At 40.1% G+C, this 24,366-nt stretch overlaps 1 protein-coding gene across 1 annotated transcript in view; it reads left to right on the top strand.

The window, feature by feature from the left end:
• Window positions 1–23,411, top strand: part of kntc1 (kinetochore associated 1) — a 35,480-nt gene extending 12,069 nt beyond the window's left edge. Inside the window, exons 19-59 of the mRNA XM_084055018.1 lie at window positions 643–786; window positions 1,247–1,303; window positions 1,537–1,608; window positions 1,713–1,832; window positions 1,949–2,092; window positions 2,207–2,302; window positions 2,472–2,575; window positions 3,552–3,654; window positions 3,784–3,918; window positions 4,390–4,509; window positions 4,871–4,943; window positions 5,210–5,277; window positions 5,800–6,101; window positions 7,699–7,871; window positions 8,166–8,266; window positions 9,440–9,578; window positions 9,685–9,741; window positions 9,865–10,028; window positions 10,152–10,256; window positions 10,349–10,477; window positions 11,072–11,188; window positions 11,485–11,594; window positions 12,006–12,231; window positions 12,474–12,563; window positions 12,661–12,826; window positions 13,091–13,149; window positions 13,283–13,502; window positions 13,610–13,683; window positions 13,764–13,974; window positions 14,622–14,734; window positions 14,897–14,952; window positions 15,201–15,279; window positions 15,880–16,004; window positions 17,899–18,034; window positions 18,337–18,432; window positions 18,828–18,884; window positions 21,041–21,095; window positions 21,194–21,257; window positions 21,397–21,526; window positions 22,080–22,169; window positions 22,982–23,411. Coding sequence (XP_083911144.1) covers window positions 643–786; window positions 1,247–1,303; window positions 1,537–1,608; window positions 1,713–1,832; window positions 1,949–2,092; window positions 2,207–2,302; window positions 2,472–2,575; window positions 3,552–3,654; window positions 3,784–3,918; window positions 4,390–4,509; window positions 4,871–4,943; window positions 5,210–5,277; window positions 5,800–6,101; window positions 7,699–7,871; window positions 8,166–8,266; window positions 9,440–9,578; window positions 9,685–9,741; window positions 9,865–10,028; window positions 10,152–10,256; window positions 10,349–10,477; window positions 11,072–11,188; window positions 11,485–11,594; window positions 12,006–12,231; window positions 12,474–12,563; window positions 12,661–12,826; window positions 13,091–13,149; window positions 13,283–13,502; window positions 13,610–13,683; window positions 13,764–13,974; window positions 14,622–14,734; window positions 14,897–14,952; window positions 15,201–15,279; window positions 15,880–16,004; window positions 17,899–18,034; window positions 18,337–18,432; window positions 18,828–18,884; window positions 21,041–21,095; window positions 21,194–21,257; window positions 21,397–21,526; window positions 22,080–22,169; window positions 22,982–23,059 — 4,758 coding nt within the window. The 3' untranslated portion in view covers window positions 23,060–23,411. The remainder of the gene's footprint in view (window positions 1–642; window positions 787–1,246; window positions 1,304–1,536; window positions 1,609–1,712; window positions 1,833–1,948; window positions 2,093–2,206; window positions 2,303–2,471; window positions 2,576–3,551; window positions 3,655–3,783; window positions 3,919–4,389; window positions 4,510–4,870; window positions 4,944–5,209; window positions 5,278–5,799; window positions 6,102–7,698; window positions 7,872–8,165; window positions 8,267–9,439; window positions 9,579–9,684; window positions 9,742–9,864; window positions 10,029–10,151; window positions 10,257–10,348; window positions 10,478–11,071; window positions 11,189–11,484; window positions 11,595–12,005; window positions 12,232–12,473; window positions 12,564–12,660; window positions 12,827–13,090; window positions 13,150–13,282; window positions 13,503–13,609; window positions 13,684–13,763; window positions 13,975–14,621; window positions 14,735–14,896; window positions 14,953–15,200; window positions 15,280–15,879; window positions 16,005–17,898; window positions 18,035–18,336; window positions 18,433–18,827; window positions 18,885–21,040; window positions 21,096–21,193; window positions 21,258–21,396; window positions 21,527–22,079; window positions 22,170–22,981) is intronic.
• Window positions 23,412–24,366: the final 955 nt, after the last annotated feature.

Below are 24,366 nucleotides of genomic sequence, written 5' to 3' on the forward strand. Positions count from 1 at the left end.
ACAAATCGGTACACATGATCTCTGAGCCCATGCGGTAAACATATCCAAACGGCATTTTCATGGACCTTACCGTTCGTCCGTAAATGGCTTCCAAAGTTAGCGGGAGGGGCCCGTTTTACCAAAAATGCCAGAAATCACGAACGAAACGTCCGGTCAATCCCAAATTCAAATCACATGTCGAGGGTGGTTTACTCAACAAATTCCCAAAAGCATTTCCACTTTGACCCATAGGGGGCGCCACACATGCGCAAAATGTAACCGTTTGATGCAAAAACATTATTTCGGGGTGGATCGATCCTTTCAAAATGAAACGCAAGCGATCTCATGAGAGACGTGACAATGTAATTGGCGCAGCCTCCGACGTTATTCCTCCCGGCCTATTCCTCGAGTCCCGGCGGCCGCGACCCGCGACCGGCGTCGGCGCAACCACACTCTGCAATTTCCCCGGAATTGCGACGCGTCTAGTTTGTCACTGCTCTTCATATTTTATAAATGTTATTGTGTTTGTATTATGTTGGTTATTATAAGCTTGTTTTGATTTCATTATTATTATTACTTCTACATAAAGTGCAAATGACAAACACTTAAGATCTCTGTAAGGAATATCATGGTACGTTATTGATAATGTTGTTCTCTGGACAGGGAGAGATTTCAGAAAAGTTTGACGAGCGTGGACTTGAAACTCTGCTTGTTTCAATCCCAGAGGACCTACCATCCCAAGACCTCTGTCCATGGTTTAGAGCTGTCATTGTCCCTTTTGTAAGGAGGGTGCTTCCCAGAGGACAGGTGAGATGTTACAGAGACTTAAAGGAATTAAGGTATGTTTTCATATTGTATGCCGTTGACTACAATCAGTGCCATTGTCATTGTGCCAATCATCAGGAAGCCACTGTTGTCTATTAATTTAAGTACTGTATGAGAACTTGAGACTTATGTCGCCTTTGTCATCCCTGGAGAAAATATTGTTTCATGAAAATGTCTGGGACTTCTTCATGCAAACATTAATATTTGCCAGAGAAGCAATTTTGTGGGTGGGTTTATCACCTGAAAGTTTGAAGCAACTTTTTTTTTTTATTATTAAAATTATTAAAATAAAAAATAAAATAAAGAAATATTAAAATAAACTACACACACAAAATCGTATGGCGGTATGATGTGGATGTATCTATGTACATTAGTATGTATAACATTTATTTTAATTTTGTGGTAAGTGTTCGTATTAAATTTCTACAAAATACATTTGTAGAAAATCTTGGCGAGATGGCTTGAGCTGAGGGCAAGGAATCTGGAGTTAACAGAAAAGGTAAAGCAGTAGTTAAGTAGTATTTATTTTCATCTTTATAATGTACTGGTATTTGTGGATGAATTTCCAAAACAACTAACATTGAATACAACCTTTTGTTTCAATCTACACAACGGTGTGCCAAGCAAATTGTAATAGAACATTCCGATGAATGTTGGTCAAATAAATAATAAAACCAAAAAGTAACTGAAATGTTGAATCAACTAAGTCATCAATATATCCTGTTCTTCCAGGTTGCCTGGCCACAGAATGGACTTGACATGGCAGAGCTAGGACTGCCGTCCTTATGGATGTGGAAGCAGTGTGTAAGATTACTTCTTTCACACTTCATATCATATTTGTGGACACGCTGGTAACATGCTACACATATTGGCAAAGAGTAGCATATGAAATATTTAATTGTTTTCAGGATGATTATTATGGTGCAGAAGAAATAGAGAGCCTAAAATCCTTGGTCTCCAGCCTGCACCAGTTGTTGGACCTTCATAGAAAGTACAGCTGCCGACTGTCCCTCTCTGTCTTTGAAAAGGTGTGTGTAAATGAAACATTGCACTTGCAGTCACGACATATGTTCCACAAATAGCACAGACTTTAATTTGGGTTGTTTACTAATATCTCTGTTCATCTTTCCGGTGAACCTGGTAGGGAAGTGTTCGGAATGTGGTGTTTTTCATGCTGGATAAGGTGCCGGCTCCAGAGCTTATCCCCACCGCAGTGGAGAGCAGCATCCTGCCATATTGCTTAGAACATCAGATTCCTTTTGACGAGTTGCTCCTACAGTATATCAAGGTATTAACCCACCATAACCAGACCCATTGGAAAAAAACATCACACATCAAATTGCCGAAATGATTTTGCTGTTGTGAAGAGATAACATTTTCTCTCTCTTTGAAACTGATCTAGGATCTGCTGGAGCGCTGCAGTTCCCAGACCACAACACTATTTACAGAGTGGGAGGCTAAAGCAGTGTCTGTATTGGGATGCATGACTGACACTGACGTGAGTTCTTGTAGCCAAAGCTTTATGAACAGGAAACATTTATTGGCCTCAACAAGTCATGGCAATTATTAAAACTATTGATTGCAACTGTTGATTATTGATGAAGTTTGAAATGAAGTCTCAATCTCCCATCATTTTGAAGTTGTTACAATTTCTGTATTGTGTATAGTTGATGGTGGATGCTGTACTGGAGATCATGCAGAAGGCTGTGGTGCCTTGGAGTGAAGTGGTGGAGACGCTGGTGCAGCAGTACCTGGAGATGGAGGGACCAAAGTATGTCACCTATGACTTTATATGGTCTGCACACTACAATGTCATTTTTTAGTAATGTACAAGTAGCCACTTGATGTTGGATGGTTTACTGTCCCAAACCTCATTATATTTTCCCATTTGAAAGTCGAACGAGATCTGTGCTTGACACAGGGAAAAGCCAACGACCAATTCTGAAACCTTTAACTACAGCAAAGTCTTTCAACACAACACAATCACTGTAATTGTTTTTCAAGTTCACATTCAACACAACACAATCACTGTAATTGTTTTTCAAGTTCACATTTAAAAGAGCAAGTTAAGTTCACACAATTTAAAATAGTTAGAATTCAAAATACAAGTCTGAGTTCAGTACAATTTTGAATTAAGTTCACAATACCACAAACATTAACTTTTTCATGTTCATTTCTTCTGTTTAAAAATCCATCCCCAGCCCCCAGTCATTGCCACTGCCCACTTCCCAAACTAAACTGAATTACTGCATACTACTATAGAATAACAGACAGAGATTACTTTTAAAAGGACAAGAAGGAAATAATAGGAAAAGACTTAGAGAATTATCAAAGAATGGAAGCAGTATTATTATAAGTGTGCAGGGTTTACGCATTTCTTTGTCATTGCTGTTGAATCCTACTGGCTCACCTGCCCGTGAGGAGCCCCCACCGGGACATAGAGCCTCTGTCCTACTACTCCCGCCCAACACTCCTTACTGACAGGTGCCTCAACCTGTAGCAGTACAGTACATGCAGTAACAAATATCACCCTCTCCGCTCAAGTTCAGACACATGCAAAATTTTGTGTTGTATGGATGTTTTGACTGTTTTTGAGGTTGCACCCCTTGGTCCATGAGAGAGACCATATTGTTCAACCGTAAACCTTTATGTAAACCTGATCCTTGAACCTAGTTCTTACAGCAATCTGATGCAATTAGCAAAGTCCAAAATAATATGTTCCCTTTATCTTTTTTTACTATCTCCAGACAAGAGCTTTTGAAGGAGAGTTACCGTCTGATGGAGATTAGGAAACTGCTCCGAGGCTATGGGATTCGGAACTTCAACCTCTCCAACAACACTCAAATTATGGTATGATTTAGATGTCAATTATTTATTCATTCTGTTACCCATTCATGTAACGCGAGTTACTCAGGTATGACAGCCTTTGCCATGGATGCATTTGAATGCAGAAAAACACTGTGATTTGTATTTCCCTAGACATTGATTCGATACATTATAAAGCAAGATCTACCATCGTCTTTAGAGGACTCCATAAAGTTGGCTGAAGCGTACAAACTTACAACTTCTCAGATACATTATTTGTATCTCATCCAGTTGATTGGCCAAGGCAAGGTATGTTGATCATCATTATTAATCTGTACTTTTTTAAATCAGAAGTTGTGGCATGCTAGTATTTATACTGGGATCAACTTATTTTACAGTTATCTGATTTGGTCTAATGAGAAGCCTGTGCTCCCAAAAATAATTCACTTGGAAACCAGGGGCATCATTGTATAAACCTCTGAAATGTTAACAATCTAGCAGGTTTCTTTAAATGCTTTTTAATTGGTATATTTCGTTTGGTATCTCCATGTTTTATTCAAACTCATAGTAACTGGCTACACTAGAATACTGTATAGTGCATTCATATGGGGAACAATAACATTGCGGCGCCCAACCATTTAATATGGGAATTTGTGGCCTAGACTGGATCCGGGCATCCGGCTAGTCAGTTTGGAACGAAAACCAGGATTTACGCCATGTGGGAAGCCTGGTGATGCGAGGTTAGCTAGTATCCAATGGAAAATGCTATGTTGTTCGCAGACTGAGGCATGCATGACTCTCCTGAAGAAGCTGTCCTCTGCAGAGTTGGAGATTGTGATAGATCGTCTTACAACCTGGGCTAGACTACAGCTGGAGGACAAAGATCACATATCTGATGAGGTGGGCAGATGTCATTGCCTGCATGTAAATTCTATGAATTAGTCTTTGTAGTTTTCAGTGTATTTTCTTTAATGTGTCCTTTTTAAGATAAGTGAACATCAGTAACATTTGTACAATAATGTTGCAGTTCAGCATTTTCACATTCTGTGTTTGTTTTAGCAAAAATAAGTTTAATTTTTTTGTTAAGGAAAAACGCATGTACCGGTATACTATTTTATTATTTTGCTGGTTGATTTTCACCACCAACAATCAGCCATCCAGACAAAACACAGGGTCTGAAAATAGTGAGCAGGGACCCAATACTGTGTGAAATGTTCACATCATTAAGACAACATGTACGTCTGAAATGTCTATTCAACAGCACAAGAAGCATCAGATGGTTGTTGCCCAAGTGATGTTGGAAGCATTAAAATACACGCAGATCAACCAAATATGTAAGTAGTCTACTTTTGTACTGCTGAAAGTAATAGGTGGGTTTGAATTTCAAACGATGTTCATCCTTTAAATAATACATCATTAATGAAGATTGCATTTTATAATAATGCCATTTTCTCTTTCTCTGTAAATAGACTTCTCTAATCTCTCCTGTGCATCAGGACAAAGACGAAGCTTTCAAAATTCGATAATTTATGATTGTGTCATCATGTAAATGCCATGCTGTACTGTATGTATTGACCCTACGTTTTCATGTTTCCTGCAGCTGATGCACTTAAAAGTCTGGAGTGTGAGAACAATCTAATCATGTTTAAGGCCATCGCCAACTTACAGGTATAGCTCCTTTTAATAGAACATATTCTTTGTTAGTCTCAGCTAGGCCAGACGGCTGAAGGCCAGAGACTATGTTTTCATGATAATTCCTCATAGGAACATTGAATTGATCATTGGATCATTCCTTCAAACAGTAGGTTAGGTAATGACTAGATATTTCCTTCAGCTCGGTTGAGAGACGCATTGTTGTTAAAGCCTACAATGAAGTAAATGTCTAGTCCAGTGTTTGTCAAACCTTTTTCATGTCAAGGACCCCCAAATTGATTCGTATTTGGCCGCGGACCCCCATCTGAAAAGGTTTTGTGCCAGGGACCCCCAGAAGAGAAGATTTGTGTTAAAAATGTTTGCTTAAAAAAAAGAAAATCTTAGATTTTTCAAAAATAGCAGATGTACAAGCTCATAGCGTGGCACGAAGTGACGCACTATGTATAAAAATGCCTTTTTATGCCTTATGTAAAGCACCTTCAGTTGCCCTTGAGTATGCAATGTGCTGTATTACAAATGAATTTCTACACTTTGCAGGAGGACTTTGATATCTTTTTCACTCCAACAAACTATGCTGACCCCAAAGTCCGAAAGCAGATCCAGGAGTATCATATCATCGCCTACGAAAACACGCGCAATAGTCGTCTATCCAAGGGGAAGGTCACAGCCACCACAGTGGTGGCCAACGATCCTGACGGCAAGACCAAGACCATCTCAACAGAAGCTGGTCTGCGTCGTCTGGGAAGGCAACTGCAGCACACAGAATCAGAGCTGTGGTCTGACCTGGCCCTACGTGCGCTGGGGGTGGGCAAGGTGGATAAGGCCCTTAAGATCCTCAGGTCAGCAAATGTGTGGGTGGTTAAGGAATCAAGAGAAAGTATGCTAGTCCTTGCTAATCCTTAAGCAAGGCTTTAAAAAAAATATTATTCCTATTTACAATTGTGTTGTCCACTCTGCAGACATTTGTTGTTCAAGATTGTTTCCATACCTTTTATCTTATTGAAAACTCGTACCAGGCCACAGATAACAGCTGTGGCCACAGCTTTTATAATTATAATATTGGCCAATATCATATAGTTGCCTTTGCTAGTTTTCGAAATTAGGCACTGTTGACAGACTATGCCCCTGCCAATATACAATACAATGTTATAATAATAATAATAATAATTATAATATCTCAATAGCGCCTTCTAAGTACCCAAAGACGCTATTTATTGTGACATTGGTGTGGGATGTTTATCAATTTTCCTAGTGCCAAAACCCCATTAAATCTTGAAGTTGTGTTTTCTAACTGTTTGTAAAGCGAATGTCAATTGCCAACTCAATCCAAGCCAATCAAAGACACTTTGGTAGAGGTTTTGGTTGTGTAGTTACCTTGTCGTGGTTTAACAATTGGTGAGATATCCTGCTCTGTTGAACCGTTGATTAGAAAATAAGAATCCAAAAATAGTCTCTTAGACTTGCATTGCATGGTGAAAGTCACTTTTTTACCACACAAAGGAACACAAACTAAGCAGATTCTGCCACTATATAACATTTAAAAAACTGTACGGCATTTGGTTTAAAATAAAAATGTAAATTTGATGTTGATTGAGCTAATCATAGTAAGAAGAAAACCCAGACTGGATGCGCATATCCGTATCTTCAATGGTAAAATAAACAGGAAGTTGCCTTACTGGGTTTTGTGATTATTTGCACATAAATGAATGTGTTTGCATTCATTTATGTGCTAAAAGAGTGACTTCGAGAGATGTTTCATCATACAATGTAAAGTCAATGAGGGGACTATGTTTGGAGATTAATTTCTAATATATCTTGCCAATTGGACTAGTTACACTAGTAAGTAACTACACAACCCAAAGCTCTACCAAGTGTCCTCCTTGTGCTTTAAAGCAAAAACAAATTCTGATCAACACCCTCCAACCTTTGACTATGTATAACAAGAATAAAGTGGGCTATGAATGAAAAGTAGGGGTGTGCCGATACACTAATTTCACGAAACGATACGATACGATATTTGGCTCACAACTTCGATACGATTTCGATACGATACGATACGCACTTTTTTTATTATGAAAATATATGGAGGAGAAAAAAAGAAAATGCAAACAAATAATTCTGTTTTTGCATTATTCAGACATGCAAACTTGTAGCTTTTCAGCTACAATAGCCGTTTTGAATCCAAATAGTATGACACCTGACCCGAAAAAAAACCATGTTGTCACTCTTTTCACTTCGGGGCCGTTTGCATGCCTGATTATTATGATTGCAAAAAAAAAAAAAAAAAAAAAAATTCAAAAACGATATTTTTTTCCCCAAAACGATACATATCGTCGCGAAAACGTATCGCGATATATCGCGGGACGATATATCGGCACACCCCTAATGAAAAGGCTCACGTCTTGTCTGTTCTCTAATTTCTTCTACCCCAAACAGTGAGCTGTATGAGCACCACTGCAATCCCAGCACAGGAAAGGTACTGTTCACTGCTGCCCAGAGGCTGTGTCAGATGTTAGAAGATGATGCGCCCATGGTGATCGCTGATGACCTGGACTTGCCAGCTGTCATCCACAACCTGGCCTGTCAGGCTGTAACCGTGTGCCACTCAGGTAAATGGCACTGGCACAATTACATCCAGACTTAACTGTACCTTAACCTGAGTTTCTGTGAAATGTTCAGTGTTTATTATTCAGAGAAAAGTAACTAATATCAAATCAATGTCATTGACTTTGAGTATCTAGAAAATGTATTGTTCTCCATTAAAAAGCATCAGGTGAAAAGACACAGATGTCTACATAGCCTGTACATGGTTTGCAGAAAATGCCTAGTGAAGTGCTCAAATTATTTGAACAATCTTAACAATAAACATAATGCCTTAAAGGAAAATGTTAAAATGGTTTCAGACCTGCTGCTGGATTGTTTGGAGCTGTGTAAGTGCACACGGACAGCGGTGGACGTCTACAATCAGTGTCAGTTATCAGACAACTATGGTTTCATACCCAAGGTCAGAATCTCACTATCTAACAGCACTCTGTTGACTGTCCAAATGATGGCCTGGCCCTTTGCGTGATAGTTAAGTGATGTTCACTGCTAATGTTTCATGGAATGATGACTTGTCAAGAATTGTTATTGTCTCGCCCCCTAGGGTCCGGGCGAGACTAATCGCTCCTCCGTTCGTCTGTGCTATCCATGTTATAGGTTTTTAACCAATCACATTGCTCATATTAGTTCACGTGAGGGGGGTTGGCCTTAGCTCTGAAAAGTGCAGTGTTCCGCTCCGCCCATGGTAATTACGTTTGGATGTGTCGCCACATTGCGTGGCTACGTCAGAGTGACGTTGTTGTATGGGTTGGACTCACTGACTAGATCAAGACAGACTAGAGAAAGTTACAGGAAATTAAACCTCTGTAAAGGGCTGTGAAATACATGTGTGAAGTGATATCAAAGTTAGTTTCCAGTGTAATGGCATACTGTATTACAAATTTGGTGACCGCTAGGGGTTGAAACCAATGAGTGGTCGCCAAATTCCAGATTTCCAGCTGGTCACCAGTTTTGATGTGACTTAACTTAATGTATTGGGTCCCGTCTGCTTCGTTGACACAGACAGAACTCAAATTTGTATTTGTAATTTAATGTAGGCTAACTCATTTCATGTACTACAGACACTAGATTGGATACACCTTGACAAAAAACGGCAGCTTTTATTTTAAAATGTTTGGATTTGGATTTGTCACAGTTTATAATCAAAGCTGATCTCCTTGTTACCTCAGAGTAATTCTTTGATTATTCATTTTGTGTAGTTTTCCGTTTATAATGTTTTAGAATAACCATTAATAACCCCCAATTTAGTGGTGTTGTTGCAATAAGTCAAGACCACTAGAATATTGACTGATTTAGCAGATTATACAAGTATAGATGTCCCACTTATGTCTCATATAACGTGAAATCACCCTACTATTGGGAGTGGGGGGTTAGACTTTAAAGGTGATGGCTCTTTTTTTCCTTCTTTTTAACACATACGTAACACAAATATGAAGCCTACCCCAAAAAAAACTACCCCAAAAAACAAAGTTCAAACCATTTCACATGCTCAAATCTACACATAACAAAGGATGCATTTCTAAATGAAAAGTAAAGTCTGTTTTTTTAATAGTTTTAAATTGTGCATTTTCCAAAGGATGCAACATTGGAAGCAGAAAATGATGCTTATTCCAGTTTCCAGGATCATTTTAAAGAGGATTGCATTGTTCTGGACTCAACATCTGTACTACCAGTGCAGTATGAGATCACCAACAGCTTGCTGCCTGTGTCACCAGGTAAACAAAATGGCTTTTAGCATTTTAGTGCCTGGATTTGTGAAATTGTTAACTGGTTTATTTAGATATTGTGCAGTTGAGTTCAATGTTTTGTTTTTGTTTGCAGATAACAAGCTCTATCCACTGGACTGCTCTTGTCTGTCGCAGTGTTCTTTTGCAGATGGTACCTAACTACTTAAAATTACTTTTACCGTCTTTTAAAAAGACAAGTTAACAGGATTCATATTTGTTCGGCCAAGGTGTGAGCCTTAGTTTTTATGTTGGATCATACCTGTCCCTCCCATAGGTTCAAACTACCTGCGGCCTCTCCTGGGTCCCCTGTCTAACATGTTGCAGATGCTGCAGGAGTGCAGTCAGTTGGAGCTGGCCCTTAGAGTACTAGTCAACTCCTATGGCATCTGCTTGCAGCATGTTACTTCCAACATAATGGACCCTAAGCTCAGCACACAGGTATAACCTACAGCAGTATCACAGTTGTGGTCATACAGCTTGTGGCATCTGGACTTGAGACAGTTGCAAGTAATATATGCATATGGGTATTGAGCTATGTATTTTTTCTCATTACTCTTTCAGCTTTATGGAAAAAATAAACTAATCCAGTACTACTCTTGCGTGCAAGATGTACAGAAAACAACATTATCCTCTCTCAATGTGGTTGCTGTGGGCCTCTTGAACAAGGTGAGTTCACCTGTGAACAGTCTGAAAAGTTGTCAGTAGAAATGATCACTTGTATATTTATGTTATCTTTCTATATATTCCATTGTTTGAAGGTATTGAACTGGAGAGAGGTCGATGGTGACTTGGCTATTGGACTTTGCACTCTTCTATCGAAAGCTGAAGTCTTCAGAATACTTTGGAAGATTATTGACAGCACCTGGCAAAATTACAGCAAAATCTTGGTATGATGAAATGGTTCATTCATTCACAAAGAAAATGAAACGCATACAACATAGTCAAAAGCATCATACCACACAGGAATAAAATTACAAAATAACGCTTCTGTAGTCAACGTTTTCTTGGTGCAGAGTCCCAAGGAATTCCACAAATCTATAAACAGTGGAGTGCATGATTCTGTTCGTTCAGTATTTTCAAATGCACAGCCCCTGAAAAAGGCGGGAGAGCCAAAACGAGTGGCTGATTTTGTACATCCTCTTGTACATGACATGACTGAATTGTCCTGAATGCAGTCTGTAGTAATAGAGCATTTTAGATATCAATGTATTTTTTCCATTCACCGTTTGTAAAAAGTTGGTTCTATAGACTGTTAATTTCTGTTAACTGTTAAAGGGATAGTTAAGTCTTGGATTTGGATTTGATATCGCACATCTCACTCCATTCTTGTCAAAGAGTTTTTAAATCGGCACACGATTACTTAGAAATGTCAACTGGAAGTTTGTTAGCATTCTGTAGCAATGCCAGTGGGAACAAATAAAATGCACGTCTTATTTTATTTACTTTTTTGTAATCATTCACTTTTAATTTTCTAATGTCAGGATGTGGCCATGGTTGGAGCGCATCTCTGCCACTTGTATGAAGAGGAAGAGGAACAAGAAAAGTTTCACTCGGTCATCACAGATGCAGAGTGGGGCATCAAGCTGGGCAAATTAGGGGTTTGTATTGTAGATGAAACCCACAGTTTAATATTCACTTGCTTATTTCATATATAGTATTTTAACATAACTGGCTGCACTTTTGGAAATCACAAGCTGTCACAACAGGGCAGCAGATATTTGTCCTATGTAGATATGGATTTCAGAACGTCTCATTAAGTCATTTCCATATAATTATATATATATATATATTAAAAAACTGACATTATTGTCGAGATATGGACTAGCATAAATATCAGAAGTTGTCCCTTTATCTGTTGCCCTTCCTTTAACCCCATGTCTTTTCCTGCTTGTAGATATCCATCCAGTCTGTTTTCCGCCAGCGCCCAGAGAAGAAAAGTGCTCTGATCCCAGTTCTGGTGAAGAACAGGAGCATCACACCTGACATCATCCTCCAGTACTGCAGGTCTGCTGGCCAACAGTTCATTTTGTTGACTTCGGCTTAATAAACATGACGTTTATTCCGTTTAACTCACATTTATTCACAGTGAACACTGAACAGGCAGTAGCACAACAACACCGGATCCCTCCATATTCACATCTGAACACAACAACGCTCACTGCACATGCATTAAACCCCAGTGTGTGTGTGTGTGTGTAGTACCGTATAGTGTACAACAGAGGAGCAATATATGTTAATACATTGGTCTTCTTCACAACTGTATTGGATGTGTATTTCCATTATTTTATCCCTGTGTCATGAAACAAAGCTGTGTGCATGACAGCTGATGCAGTTGACTAAAATGATCACTGGGAGTTGCTGCATGCATGAAGTCTTTCTAGATTAGATTGACACGTTCCCCTTTGCTTCCAACAGCACCTTTGGTCTAGATCGAGACGAAGTGATCAACCGCTACATCACAACACTGCTCCTGCTGCAGGAGGAGGAGGAAGACATTGGTGCACCTGGTGATCCTGGGATAGGCCTGGAAGAGGTGCAGCCTCTGAGCCATGGGGATGCCCTGGAACGTGTCCTCCAGATCATTCCAATGCTGCAGAGCACCACCAACCTCACTGACAGCCTCAGTGCTGCCATGCTCAAGGTCTGTCATTGGGAGATTATATATTCTACCGCTAATTAGTTTATTGTTTACTCTTCTTATTAACTGAATAAGTTCATTACTAGACTATTGATTCTTACAACGGGCTCCTAGATTTATGTCCTGTTCAGTCAGCTTTTTGTTATAGATGGTGACTGTAAAATATTGTTGCATGCTTATGTGATGTTTTTTGGATAATGACTGTATTTATTATTTTCCATATGAAAAATACCGTCCTCCTGCAGCTCAGTCCCTATAACTATGAGAGGATTGAAGTTGTGCTCAAGATCATACAGACAGCTGATGAGAATGTCACCAGCTTCTCAGTTAGTCAGGTATGAATTATTTTTCAGAGATTGGGGCAGTTAACGTAATCACTTGATGTCTTTAAAAAAAACATCCATAAGCAATTGATGTCTTAACCATCTGCAGGCAATGGGCCTCGTTCAACACCTGAGGTCCTACAAGCGTATCTCACCTCCTTCAGACGTAGAGAGCACCTATCTTTTGGAGAACGGCTTGGAGCCTACTCCCCTGTCCAACAGCAGATTGCCCGTTCACCTGCTTCTGCAGACCACTCATTTCTGGAAGATCATCTGTGAGTTAACTAGTTACCCCATTTGGTGCTGCATTTGGTATTCTGCACTGGTTGCCTGTTATTCTAGAACATCATGGCTTTATCTTAATCATTTTATTTCTCCCCTTTTCCTTATTTTAATACATGTCCGACATTTACATTGTAAACTAATTTTATTGTTTTCTAAACTAAATACAAAATAAATGTGTGCAGTACACGGTGATCCCCATTAGTTTAGTTATGATTAGAATTCATCAATTGAACATTCAAATATTTCCTATTTAGCTCCTGAGCTCAGTGAGGAGACCTTCCCTACTCTTCTCCTGATTAGCAAGCTTATGAAGGTACAGTATACAAATGTATACAATCTCAATCTGATATGTGAAAAAAAATTAAAGCACCTTAAATGTACATCCATCAGCTGAGCTATACAATCTAATCTGTGCATTTAATGTTGTGTATTATGTTTCCTTCAAGGTGAGTCTTGACAAGCTTTACATGTCTGCTGTGAACCACATGTTTGATAAGAGAATGAAGCCGCTGATGTTGGAGCAAAGCAAGAAGGGCCAGAGGCATGTTTTACACCACAAGGAGACTTTCAAAGTGGCCAAGACAATGATGGAGTATATCCACTGCATACAAAACCTAGAGTGGGCTGCTGCCACAGCCCATAGGATTGCTCAGGAACTGCCCCCAGGTCTGATCTGTCTGTTCATAACAGACACTTGACATAGCATTGCTTAGTCTGTTTATACACATGCATCATATTTTCTCACTTATTTTACGTATTTTATCGATTTATAGGCCTTGAGAAGACTCAGTCACTGCGGTTCTGCTTATCTCTTGGTGATAAATGGCTAAAGGACCCAAACATTGAGGTCAGTCTTCACAGTCGTAAGTTATGTTTGATTGTAAATCTGTTGGGGTTTAATATTTTTGCTGGTCTTATCCTGAGCAGGAGATGGCACGGGCCAAGGTTGAGTCCTTTTTGTCCAAGCTGAAGTTGCAGTTCCAGCGTTCAGCCACGGAGAACGTCATGATGGCCAGTCAGCTCAACAGCCCAGAGCTTCTTAAACTGACTGGGTTGCCAGCCAGACTCATAGTCGCACTCTATGAGCACATCAGTGTGGAGCAGCGCTACAAGAATTCAATGAGTCAAACCTATCCTGGCAAGTACCACCGCTATCACAAATACTGTAACCACAATGCTGCATTCTAACTTACAAGGGCCCTATTTTAACACTAAAATTTGCGCCATGGCACATGGTCTTAACTTGCGCAGTGCGGGTGTGTCCTACAGTATATAGATGCTAGATGGTGCTATATAGATGCTGCCAAATGGGGGAAGATATGTGTCTGCGCCTGGTGTAAAGGTTTTGGCATGGTATGCAACTAATGAGGCAAACGCTAAATTTCTCTCCATCTCTCACCTTTAAACCAAGGACTTGTTTTCCACTTTCAATATTTTGATCCTGGTCTCCCAACTGGCCACAGATCCCCGACATGCTGCGATTTTTATTCATAGTACAAATCTTCCACATTATTAGAAAGCCTTAAATACGGACTAGGACTGATTATTTTGCTAAAACAATCCCTAATTATTTTGCTAAAACAATCCCTAGTTCCTAACTTAACTTCCTAACCAGACATTTGCTGTATCTGTGGCTTTTGCCGTCCAACTTGGCAGAGTTAACAATGAGTGACTGCACAACTACACCTTTTTGCTTGAAATTATCTTAAACCATAGTGATTCATAGTGTGAGTGCTAGGTGGACATAATTAAATGTTTTTATGAAGATGATTTGTCTCTGAACAGACATTCATGCTGTATGTAAGGAAATAGCCACCATCAGCAAGGTGGATCTTCTGAAGATAAGAAATATGCTGTTGGAGAAGTGGATCTGTAAAACTGGCTCAGCCATGGCCCAGGTTTGTTTGTTTGTCTTTTCAGGCTTTCATTGCTTATATTTCAAATAGTAAGCTAACTGCAATGGTTATCCATCTCCATTTTATTCTGCTTATGTTATGTATTTCTGTAAAGTCTGCAGGGTTGAGTCACTGACTAAAGGTTACTTTTCCTTTTTCATGAAGGACATCAACAGTCAAGAAAGTGTTAGCAACATTGAGGAAGACCCAGATTTAATGAGGTACAGGCATTTTTGTAGTGTGTAGTAGTTTTGTTTTATCAGTTCCATATTGGTGAAGCAATTGAAAATCCCACAAGAAGGTGAAGCCACCCTGTTGTATCTTCATAATGCTATTATAAATTGTAAAATACTTTGCTTAAGGGATATTGGCTATGCAGTTGCCTTTTTCTCATAGATGTTAATGCAGAAAGGCAAAAGTAAATATCTATAACTATGTGCTGTACTCAACTGTAGCGTATGTTGTTCAGGGTGGTGCATCTGCTGCAGGCTTACCCCATGGACACTGCTGTCTGCCTTCTGAGCCCCTTATTGTCTGTGGAAACATGGGTGAGTAATTATGTGGGATGAATCAAGTTTGGATGAAAGGTCATGTACCTGAATTATCATGAAATCGTTTAATAACATTTTACATTTCAAGTGTTCCTGATTGACAGGCATGATTTTACCCATTAAGACCTGAGGATGATTCCACAAATGACAAATGTCTTCTAAATCCGAATCATTTTCTGAAAAACGTATGTTGCTTTGTCAGTAGTTCTCTAACGTTTTCATGTCAAGGACCCCCAAAATTATATGTATTTGGCCACCGACCCCCCCCCCCCCATGTCAAAATATTTTGTTCCAGGGACCCCCAGAAGCAAAGATTTGCGTTAAAAATGTTCGCTTTAAAGGAATATAGATATTCAAAGATTTGCACAAATTGACACAATCTTTTAAAAATAGCATATCTACAGGCTTGAAGTGACGCGCTACGAGCCTGTGGATCTGCTATTTTTTTAATAGCCAAAGTATTGAATAATGCTTTTTACTTCAAATCTAAAATGACACCTATGCTTTCTCTGCCTTTTCTTTTTTTTTTACATATTTTTGGGGCCTTTTCTGCCTTCATTGATAGGAACAGTTTTCATTATTTGATTCTTTGTTCAGCCCCATGGCAGTTCTGGACCTCGTCTGACCTCCTGCCACCGGAGTCGAGCCTTGCTTTGTCTCATCCACCTGGCTGATGCTGCCACTCTGGAGGCCCAGCTCCAGATCCCCTCTACAAAGATTAAGTAAGTTCGTCTCTGGTCAAACATAGAATCATGTATATGGGAAGGTTTATGCATATGCAAAGTGTGTGTCAGTGACACCCCTAGCCAAATATATCCCTAATGCTGCCTGCCGGTAGCCTGGTAAACCCTCCCTTCGGAAATCTCATTTCCATTTGATTTCAGGAGTGAGTCTGGCCTGATCGCCCATTCTGCAATATTGGCTGTGTACGCCAAACTGACGAGCCTATCAGCGTCGTCGCACATCGTTCTGTGATTGACAGCGACAGTTGGCCAATCAGGTGGCGAGTACGAGTGAGCCCGAATGGGACCGAGTGCAGCCGACAAAAATGGAACGATCCGCCATTGTTTCTGTGGCCAGTTACACTGTTTACTTTCGTTTTTAAAACGCTCTCAAACTTCGTTTTTGAGGCACGGAATTTACTTTTAAGATATCGTTTGGATAGAATTTAGTTGTTTAACTTCATATATGTGGTCAATTAATCCTGACAGAGCCTATTTAAAAATACAAATTTAGAGAACCGGGAGGGGCGGGCAGTGCCACACATTTATCCGAATAAGGCAACCTATTTTGGGCATGGCCGTCTCAAAAGTCCCGTTGCGTCACATTAGCCTGGAGGTCTGCTGATTGGCTCGAGGGGAACAACGATCATTGGTTGAAGGGGTTGTCAGTCAACGGTATTACTCCCGCCCAACTCCAGCCCACAGCCAATATTGCAGAATGGGCGATCAGGCCAGACTCACTCCTGAAATCAAATGGAAATGAGATTTCCGGAGGGAGGGTTTACCAGGCTAGCCTGCCGGAGGTTAGGCATTGATGAATGCCAGGTGATCATTGGTGTACCACATAACATACCCATCATCGTATTTATTCCAAAAGACAAGAATATAGCGTTTAATCAACACTTTAACGTAACTTTTGTCATGCGCTGATTGGTCAGCTACTGTATAACACCCAGAGAAGATAATGGCAGATGACCAATCAGCACCAAGCAGTTGATCGTTATATTACATACCCATAATCTTATTTATTCATACAGACTGTGAGATTACAGCATTTAATCAACACTTCAAGTTAACCTTTGGCTTGCACTGATTGGACAGTTAATGTGTAATGTCTACGGCCCATTGCTGCCTCCCACAGGTCGGGAGTATAATGCAGTTTGTATTATTTTCTCAGTGCAAATTATTTACACTGGCCACCCAAATTATCCTGTATTTTCCGTTCTATGACTCGGCCACCGTTGACTGAGTTGGCTCAAACTCCTCTCTGATTGTTGTCCAGCTCTTCAGCACTTATATCCTCCACTCTCAATAACCTCCTAGCCGTGTCCAGCATACTGTGTCGGCCACACGCCGAGTGACCATTTAATTTTTAAATACATTTTTTTTTTTAAACGATTACAGCCAAAGTATAGGCTATTACTACTGTACAGTAAATCGCCATTGATTTATTTTTCACACTGTCAGCTAATTTATATTACAGTAATGTTAACTGTATGTAAAGGAGTTGAACCGGCCAACATGCTGTTCCCTAAATTTGGTTTGTACTTCGTCGTATAACGGTGCCGCGCGCTGAGCACAAGCCCACAACGCGCCACAGATCTAACGTGTAGTGGGCTTTTAGGTCGGCTGTGTTCCCTGGCTGCGTGACACCAAAGCAAAAAAGCAGGCGCTAGTTGAGCTGTCTCGGCAAGAACGCAGTCAATCCACAGAGCTGCCAGCGATACACAGCATTTGACACAAACAACGTCAAATGTTATTTGTGCCTGGCGAATATTCGAATTTGACTTCTCTCCCTCTCGTCAGTGTGGACCTTATTCAAGCCTTATCGTGTGTGTGTGTGGCTTCGAACCCATCATAAAAATGATTCACTGATGTTGTATTTCCCATGCAGGTACTACCTGAAGTGTTACATCTATGTCTCCCATCTGGAGGCCTTAAACATTCCTTACACTGTGGAGTCATTCCTCAACAGTCCCAAAGAGGGCATGATTAAGGGGTTGTGGAAGAACCACAGTCACGAACCACAGGTGCTGTACCACTGAAAATATAAGCCTATTTTGTTACTTTAGATTGAATTGTTCCTCCTCATTGAGAGTTAAGGTCATTACACACCGGGGAATATACGCAAAATTCGGACTCGTTCCGAATAAATAAAAGACGCTTTTTCGCTCCGTGGAAGCTTGCATTGACTTTATACGTTTTTTTTAAAAACGTATTATTCGCATGAAAAAATCACGCCCGGTGTGTAAGGAGCTTAAGGGTGTTAAAGTGATATATGTATACATGTATATGCCGTGTGTAGACATTAACTGAAGTAGTCTCTCCGCAGGCTGTGCGCTTGGTAGCAGATCTTTGTCTGGAGTATCAAGTGTTTGATCCCCAGCTGTGGAACGGTTTACTGCAGAAGCTGCTAAGCTTCAACATGGTGAGAAGATGAAGTTTGAACTGAATTAAAGAATGATCTTTTCATGAAAAGTAGTACTTGTAGTAATATAATGTATAGTCAGTACTAAGTATTGCAGTTAACCTGTCTGCAGATGGTCTTGTGGTAAAGACAACATGAAACTGCAAATCATAGAATTAAACTTGGAAGAGGAAACATTCACACTTACATGAATCCTGGACACATTTAGCTCTAATGTTTCAGTCCTCCGACCTCTGTCAAGACATTCAGGAGCCATGGTACTAGAATACAATCTTTTTAGAACTTTTTCTACTTGCTAACGCTACTACATATTTTTTTCTCTGTTATTTTTGTAAGTGAGAAAGATGAGTTTAATCCCTACTGTTAAAATGAATTGTCTTTTTGTTTTTCTACAGATCAGCCACCTCCAGAAGGTGCTGGAGGCATTGGCTGCTGTTCCCTCTCTGTGGCAGGTAATTTAGATTTAGATCTCAACAAACTAATGTTGTGTTTCTTCTTTCTTGACTCAGCAGTGTTGCACCACCACTATGCGAAGAACATTTTACGCCATGGCACGAGGCACGAGAAGCTATGCACTAAGTTGTCTTTACTGGGGCTTATAATGTAGACTCTACATTACTCTACAGTAGAGCACCAGCATAGCCATATTTCCAAGTTATATATAGTCCATATGGATTTCTGGAACATTTAAGATCAATATAGACTCATCCAGCAAAACAAATGCTTATAATGCCTTTTTCAATTTTGATAGTAATTAAGTTTAGTTTAGTTTAGTTTATTTAGCACATTGTTAAAAAAAATAGAAACAATACATATCAAAGAAAACAAGTTGCTGTGCAAGGAAAGGTATAAGCCGGCAGGCTTATTTGGAATCCTTTTCTTCATGGAAGAGGTCATTAAATAACAAAGATTAATAAGTTCAATAAGAACAATACAAAATAATACAAGTTTACAAGGGGAGCAGCAGTGCAATAAAGAAATAAAAACACAAAAACTGCACAAAAAAAGAAAAATTACAAGGCATAGTCATCAAGAATCAGGCAGTGACTCCTCATAGAGGAAACCAATATGCAGGATGTAGACAGATGACACACAATGACTTTGAATTGATGAAACAGTCTATGCACTACTCATCATGTTGCAACATAATTTAGTAACTCACTGGTTACAAACTAACTAGTAGCTATAAGCCCTTGTAGCCTAATTTAGGATGGAACTAGAAAAAGTGCTCCTCGGAGCACAAGTCTCCGCCAGGTCAGGCAGGTTGTTGTGGCCTCCTGGTGGCGCTATAATAGGCCAATGGGAAAAGGGTGGCATTTCTTCTTAGGCCTTTCACAGCAATCGGACACTGCATTCATGATTTGAGGCATTTTGTTCCAAAAATGTGTTTTGCTAAATTAGACCTGCTGGTGGCGCTATAACAAGCCAATGTGAACGTGAAAAGGGGGGCATTTCGTCCTCGGCCTAGTCGGGATCTGCATGCAAAATTTCACGGAAATCGTACACTGCGTTCATGTTTTGAGGCATTTTGTTCAAAACTGACCAATCCTGCAAACTTTGGAAGCCACTGTAAGCCAAATACTGTAGGATGGATCAAATATTGGACATATCCACAGAATCATATGACTATGGAGATACTGTGTACCAATTTGCGTGTTTTTTGGACAGAATCTGAAGGAATAATCTCCAAAAATGTATTTTACATAAGTCGGCCTCCTGGTGGCGCTGTAAAAAGCAGATGTGAAAAATGCAGTGCAGATGTTTTTCCTTGGCCTCTATGGAGTGTGCGTGCAAAGTTTCACGCAGATCGGTGCAGTTATAGTTAAAAATGCATATTGGCCTGTTATAGCGCCACCATGAGCCTGATTTGAAAAATGTCAAGTGGCATTTCTTCCTAGGTCTAGTGGGAATGTGCGTGTGCAATTTTATGGAAATGGCAAGCTGCGTTCATGATTTGAGGCAGTTTGTTCAAAACGGGCCAATCCTGCAAACGTTGGAAGCCAACCTTAGCCAATGAGGATGGAATATGAAAAATGGGACAGATCCGGGTTGATCACATGACTATATAGATACTGTGTACCGATTTGCATGACGTTTGGATAAAAGCTGTAGGAGTAATGGAAAAAAATGGGTTTTGCACAAATCGGCCTCCTGGTGGCGCTATAACAGGCACATGTGAAAAACGTGGGGCAGAGGTTCTGAATTGGCATCCAGGGAGTGGGTGTGCACAGTTCCTTAGCGACCGGGCCAAAGGTGCCGGAGATTTGGTGGTAACGGACAGACACACACACACACACACACACACACACACACACACACACACACACACACGGAAGGACAGGGGGCAAAACATACTCTCTCGCCATGCCTTTCGGCCTGGCGGAGACAATTACATTCAACTGATGCAAACCTGCCCAGGTGATTATGCATTGTCTGTAACACAGAAGCAGTCAGTCCTTCTCAAAATGAAAATGTATTCACAATTCACATTTATTATTCACACACATGGAGAGAGGAAATAAAACCCAGTTAGTTTACAGCATTTTATAACTAAGTGAATTGGATAAAACATTGAATAATCTCTTGTGACATTTCATTGTCCACACAGATCTCCTGTTTTTCCCGTACCTGGAGGAGCATGATACTGGCCCCCTTTGTCTCAGGTATCACATCATAACGGTCACCAGCCTCTATTGCATTTCAATCTTTAAATGTGTGAAAATAACTGACGTGCTTGCTGTTATTTCTTTGATTGTCACAGCATCTGTTCCATTGAGTCCCGATCAACAGGCCACCCTCCACAGGACTTTTGCTCTTCTTCTCAAGTAAGCTCTATTGAAAATGTTCTTGTTGCCTGTCATTCCAGACATGGTGGACATGTGACTGGATAAATGAAAGGGTTCATGGGACAGCGGTGACCTGAATCATGGGTAATGTTGCCTGTCTTGGTCTTTGTTTCGACAGGTGTCCGTTCCTCTTGAATCTGGACCTGATAGGAATTGCCAACCGCTTTGCCCAGTTTGGTTTGTCAGCCTTCGCACTGGGATCTCTCCTCCTCATCCCCTGTGCCGGGAAAAAGGAACAGCAGATCCAGGTGACTGATTAACAGATTATTTGGCCAATTTCCGCCTCCATCTACCTGAACGCTCGCCACTCATTGACAATGAATTACTAGACATCAGGCAGTTGCTTCCCAAGTGAAAAGCAGTTTAACCGCTATTTAAATTTACATGACAAAAATCATTGCACTGTTTTAGCATTGTAGCTTAAATAGAATGCTCTGCATTGAACTTGTCTCGGTTGGATTTTAAATCATGTATTTAGATAATAAACATTAGCTATTTATACTCTGATGTCAATTATTGCCTGTGATTGTTGTAGTGAATATAATATGTAGAAATACATATTATATTACTGTTTTATTCAATTATTCATTCATAATTCTTCTGCTTTGAGTTTTATTCTTAAAGGGAAACTAGGTAACTTTTATCCTATTTTTTTTATACATACTGTATGTATATTCATATTTTAGCCCTCATTTCCCTCTATCAGCAACTATATTATTGTGCTGGTGTTTCCTTGCAGAAAGACTGGCTGTATTTTTGTTTTGTTCCACTGTTTATGTTGACATTCATCCCTTTTTGCAGGGTTTCCTTTCTCGCTCTAACCCTGAGACTATACTGAAGCAAGTAGAAGAGCTTATGAACAGTGGGGAGTTGGCTGGAATTCCATTGCAGGTTAGATACTGTCATTGTCTCCGCCAGGAGACTATGTTTTCACTTTCCGCCCCCCCCCCCCCCCCCCCCCCCTCGGCCAAGCTAACATTGGTCAAGCCTCACGTGACACGTGACAATACGTTGAAAGAGTGTGCTCTGATTGGCTAGTGAGACGCATGACGTATAGCGGCCTATAAATAGATGTGTCACTTTGAAAGAGTCTTGGTCTCTTTCAAAGTGAGGTAAGACAGGAATAATCACGAAATGGCTGAGAAATGGCGGAGTAACACTTAAGACAGGATTAATCAAGTAACACTTAAGACAGGAACAGTACTGGCGGAGACCTGTGCTCCGAGGAGCACATTTTCTAGTTGCATCTTGTATTACTTTTCTCTGAATTATGCATTGAGATAGTGTTAGAAAGAATGTTTCTAAATGACCTTGTTAGATGCTATAGCTTTGGGCAAGAGTCACAATTGGTCATTAGTCTCTGGACCGGGCAGAACGTTGCGTCCGCCCAGTGTTAAATAGGGTTACGGTAGCAGACCCATTATCCAGATCATACTTACTACATACTGAATGTCTGTTATGCCAACTAAAACCCATGTGTATAAAAATTTGACTTTGTGGCTTAATTCCAGCTCACACACTGACGTCTCTCTCACCCATTTTTTTTTTTCTCCAGCATATGCTTCTTAATACAATCACAATGCGTTTAAACCAACTTAAATTAAACTACTGTAGGTTGATTTGACTATTTTGTGTGAAACAATTTTGTTGTTACACTGTTGTACTGATCAAAACCTGTATTTTGTGCATTGCTACCTCCCCAGATCAAGGACACAGTGTTGACATTCATCAACCAAAATGGGCAGCAGCATAAGGTGCTGAAGACAGAGTACTTCAAGTAGGACTGCAGCAGTATGGTACTTAGCAAATTATGTTTTGGGATGAACTACTTCGCTACTTTACTTGTATTTCTTTGTAATAATATTGTTTAGTATTTGCATATTAAAATGGTAAATGGTGCATTTATATAGAGCCTCTTTACAATGTGCATTACATTCAACCTTTCATACACGCATTCACACACGTGACGGCGGAGGAACCATGAGAAGTACCAGCCTGTTCATCAACTGAACGTTTTGGGTTCAGTGACACTTTGACACTAACACAGGGTGAACCGGAGATCGATCCGGGAACCTTCCTTTCCCCAAGCGGCTGCTCTACCTCCCGAGCCACTGCCACTCTTTCCATTGTAAATACAAGACAAGAATAAATGTTCCCCAAAAAACGTGAATCATACTGAGAAATTCTTTGAAGAACAGATAGTCCATTATTAGGATTTGAAATTCGTTTTTTTTTGTTATTCATTCATAGCTCTTACCTATATTTAATGTAGCCCACATTTCACTGTTTTTTAAAAACAATTTGTAAAGATTTATACATTTACTAGCATTGATTAGACCGATTACAAAGCCCCACCCCCCAATAGCGATTGTCCAATCTTAGCTCAGCAACCGTTGCCATCTGCCATGCCTGGTGATAAGCTTAGAATTTTTACAGGGGCCAGTTACGAATTGCAGCCTCCTGTAAGTACTCTTTTAGAGCGGTTTTGAATGAGAGCAAGGAGTCACACTTTTTTATGAGAGAGATCTCGATATGTCCATGTATGGGCATATATGGATATCCAGTTGTCCAGAACCGCAAATTCAACCCCTGTGCCAATTTACAGGGTATGGGCATATACCATCAGTGGTGGACAAAGTACTCAACCCCAGTACTTGAGTATGCATTGCATCAATGCATTGCTGTAATGTTTTCACAATGAATTTATAGAACCTTGTAAGTGATGTAGTTTGTCTTCGGTATTTGAAAATGTATGTTTATTTATGTCTCTGTGTGTTTTTCATAACATGGACTTCAGATAAGGCCATGGGCTGAATCAGCCTGACAAACCTCAAAAAAGGTGTTCTTGGAGGTTTGTCAGGCTGATTCAGCTGCTGATCAGCTCGTTCTTCTGCTGCTGCTGCCGCCATTACCATGTTTTGTTTTGAGTTGAAACAAGAACTGAAAAAAGTGGTGGATATATGGATGGGTTTGCGTTCCTGGATGACTTACTGTATTTCTGCTTTTATGTAGATCAAGGGTCTTCAATGTTTTTCGTGGCCAAGGACCCCTTAGCAGGGACCCCATACTGTATATTCTTATTTTTAGT

Source organism: Gymnoscopelus microlampas, assembly GCF_963454915.1.
Source record: "Gymnoscopelus microlampas genome assembly, chromosome: 4".
NCBI classification, from domain to species: Eukaryota; Metazoa; Chordata; class Actinopteri; order Myctophiformes; family Myctophidae; genus Gymnoscopelus; species Gymnoscopelus microlampas.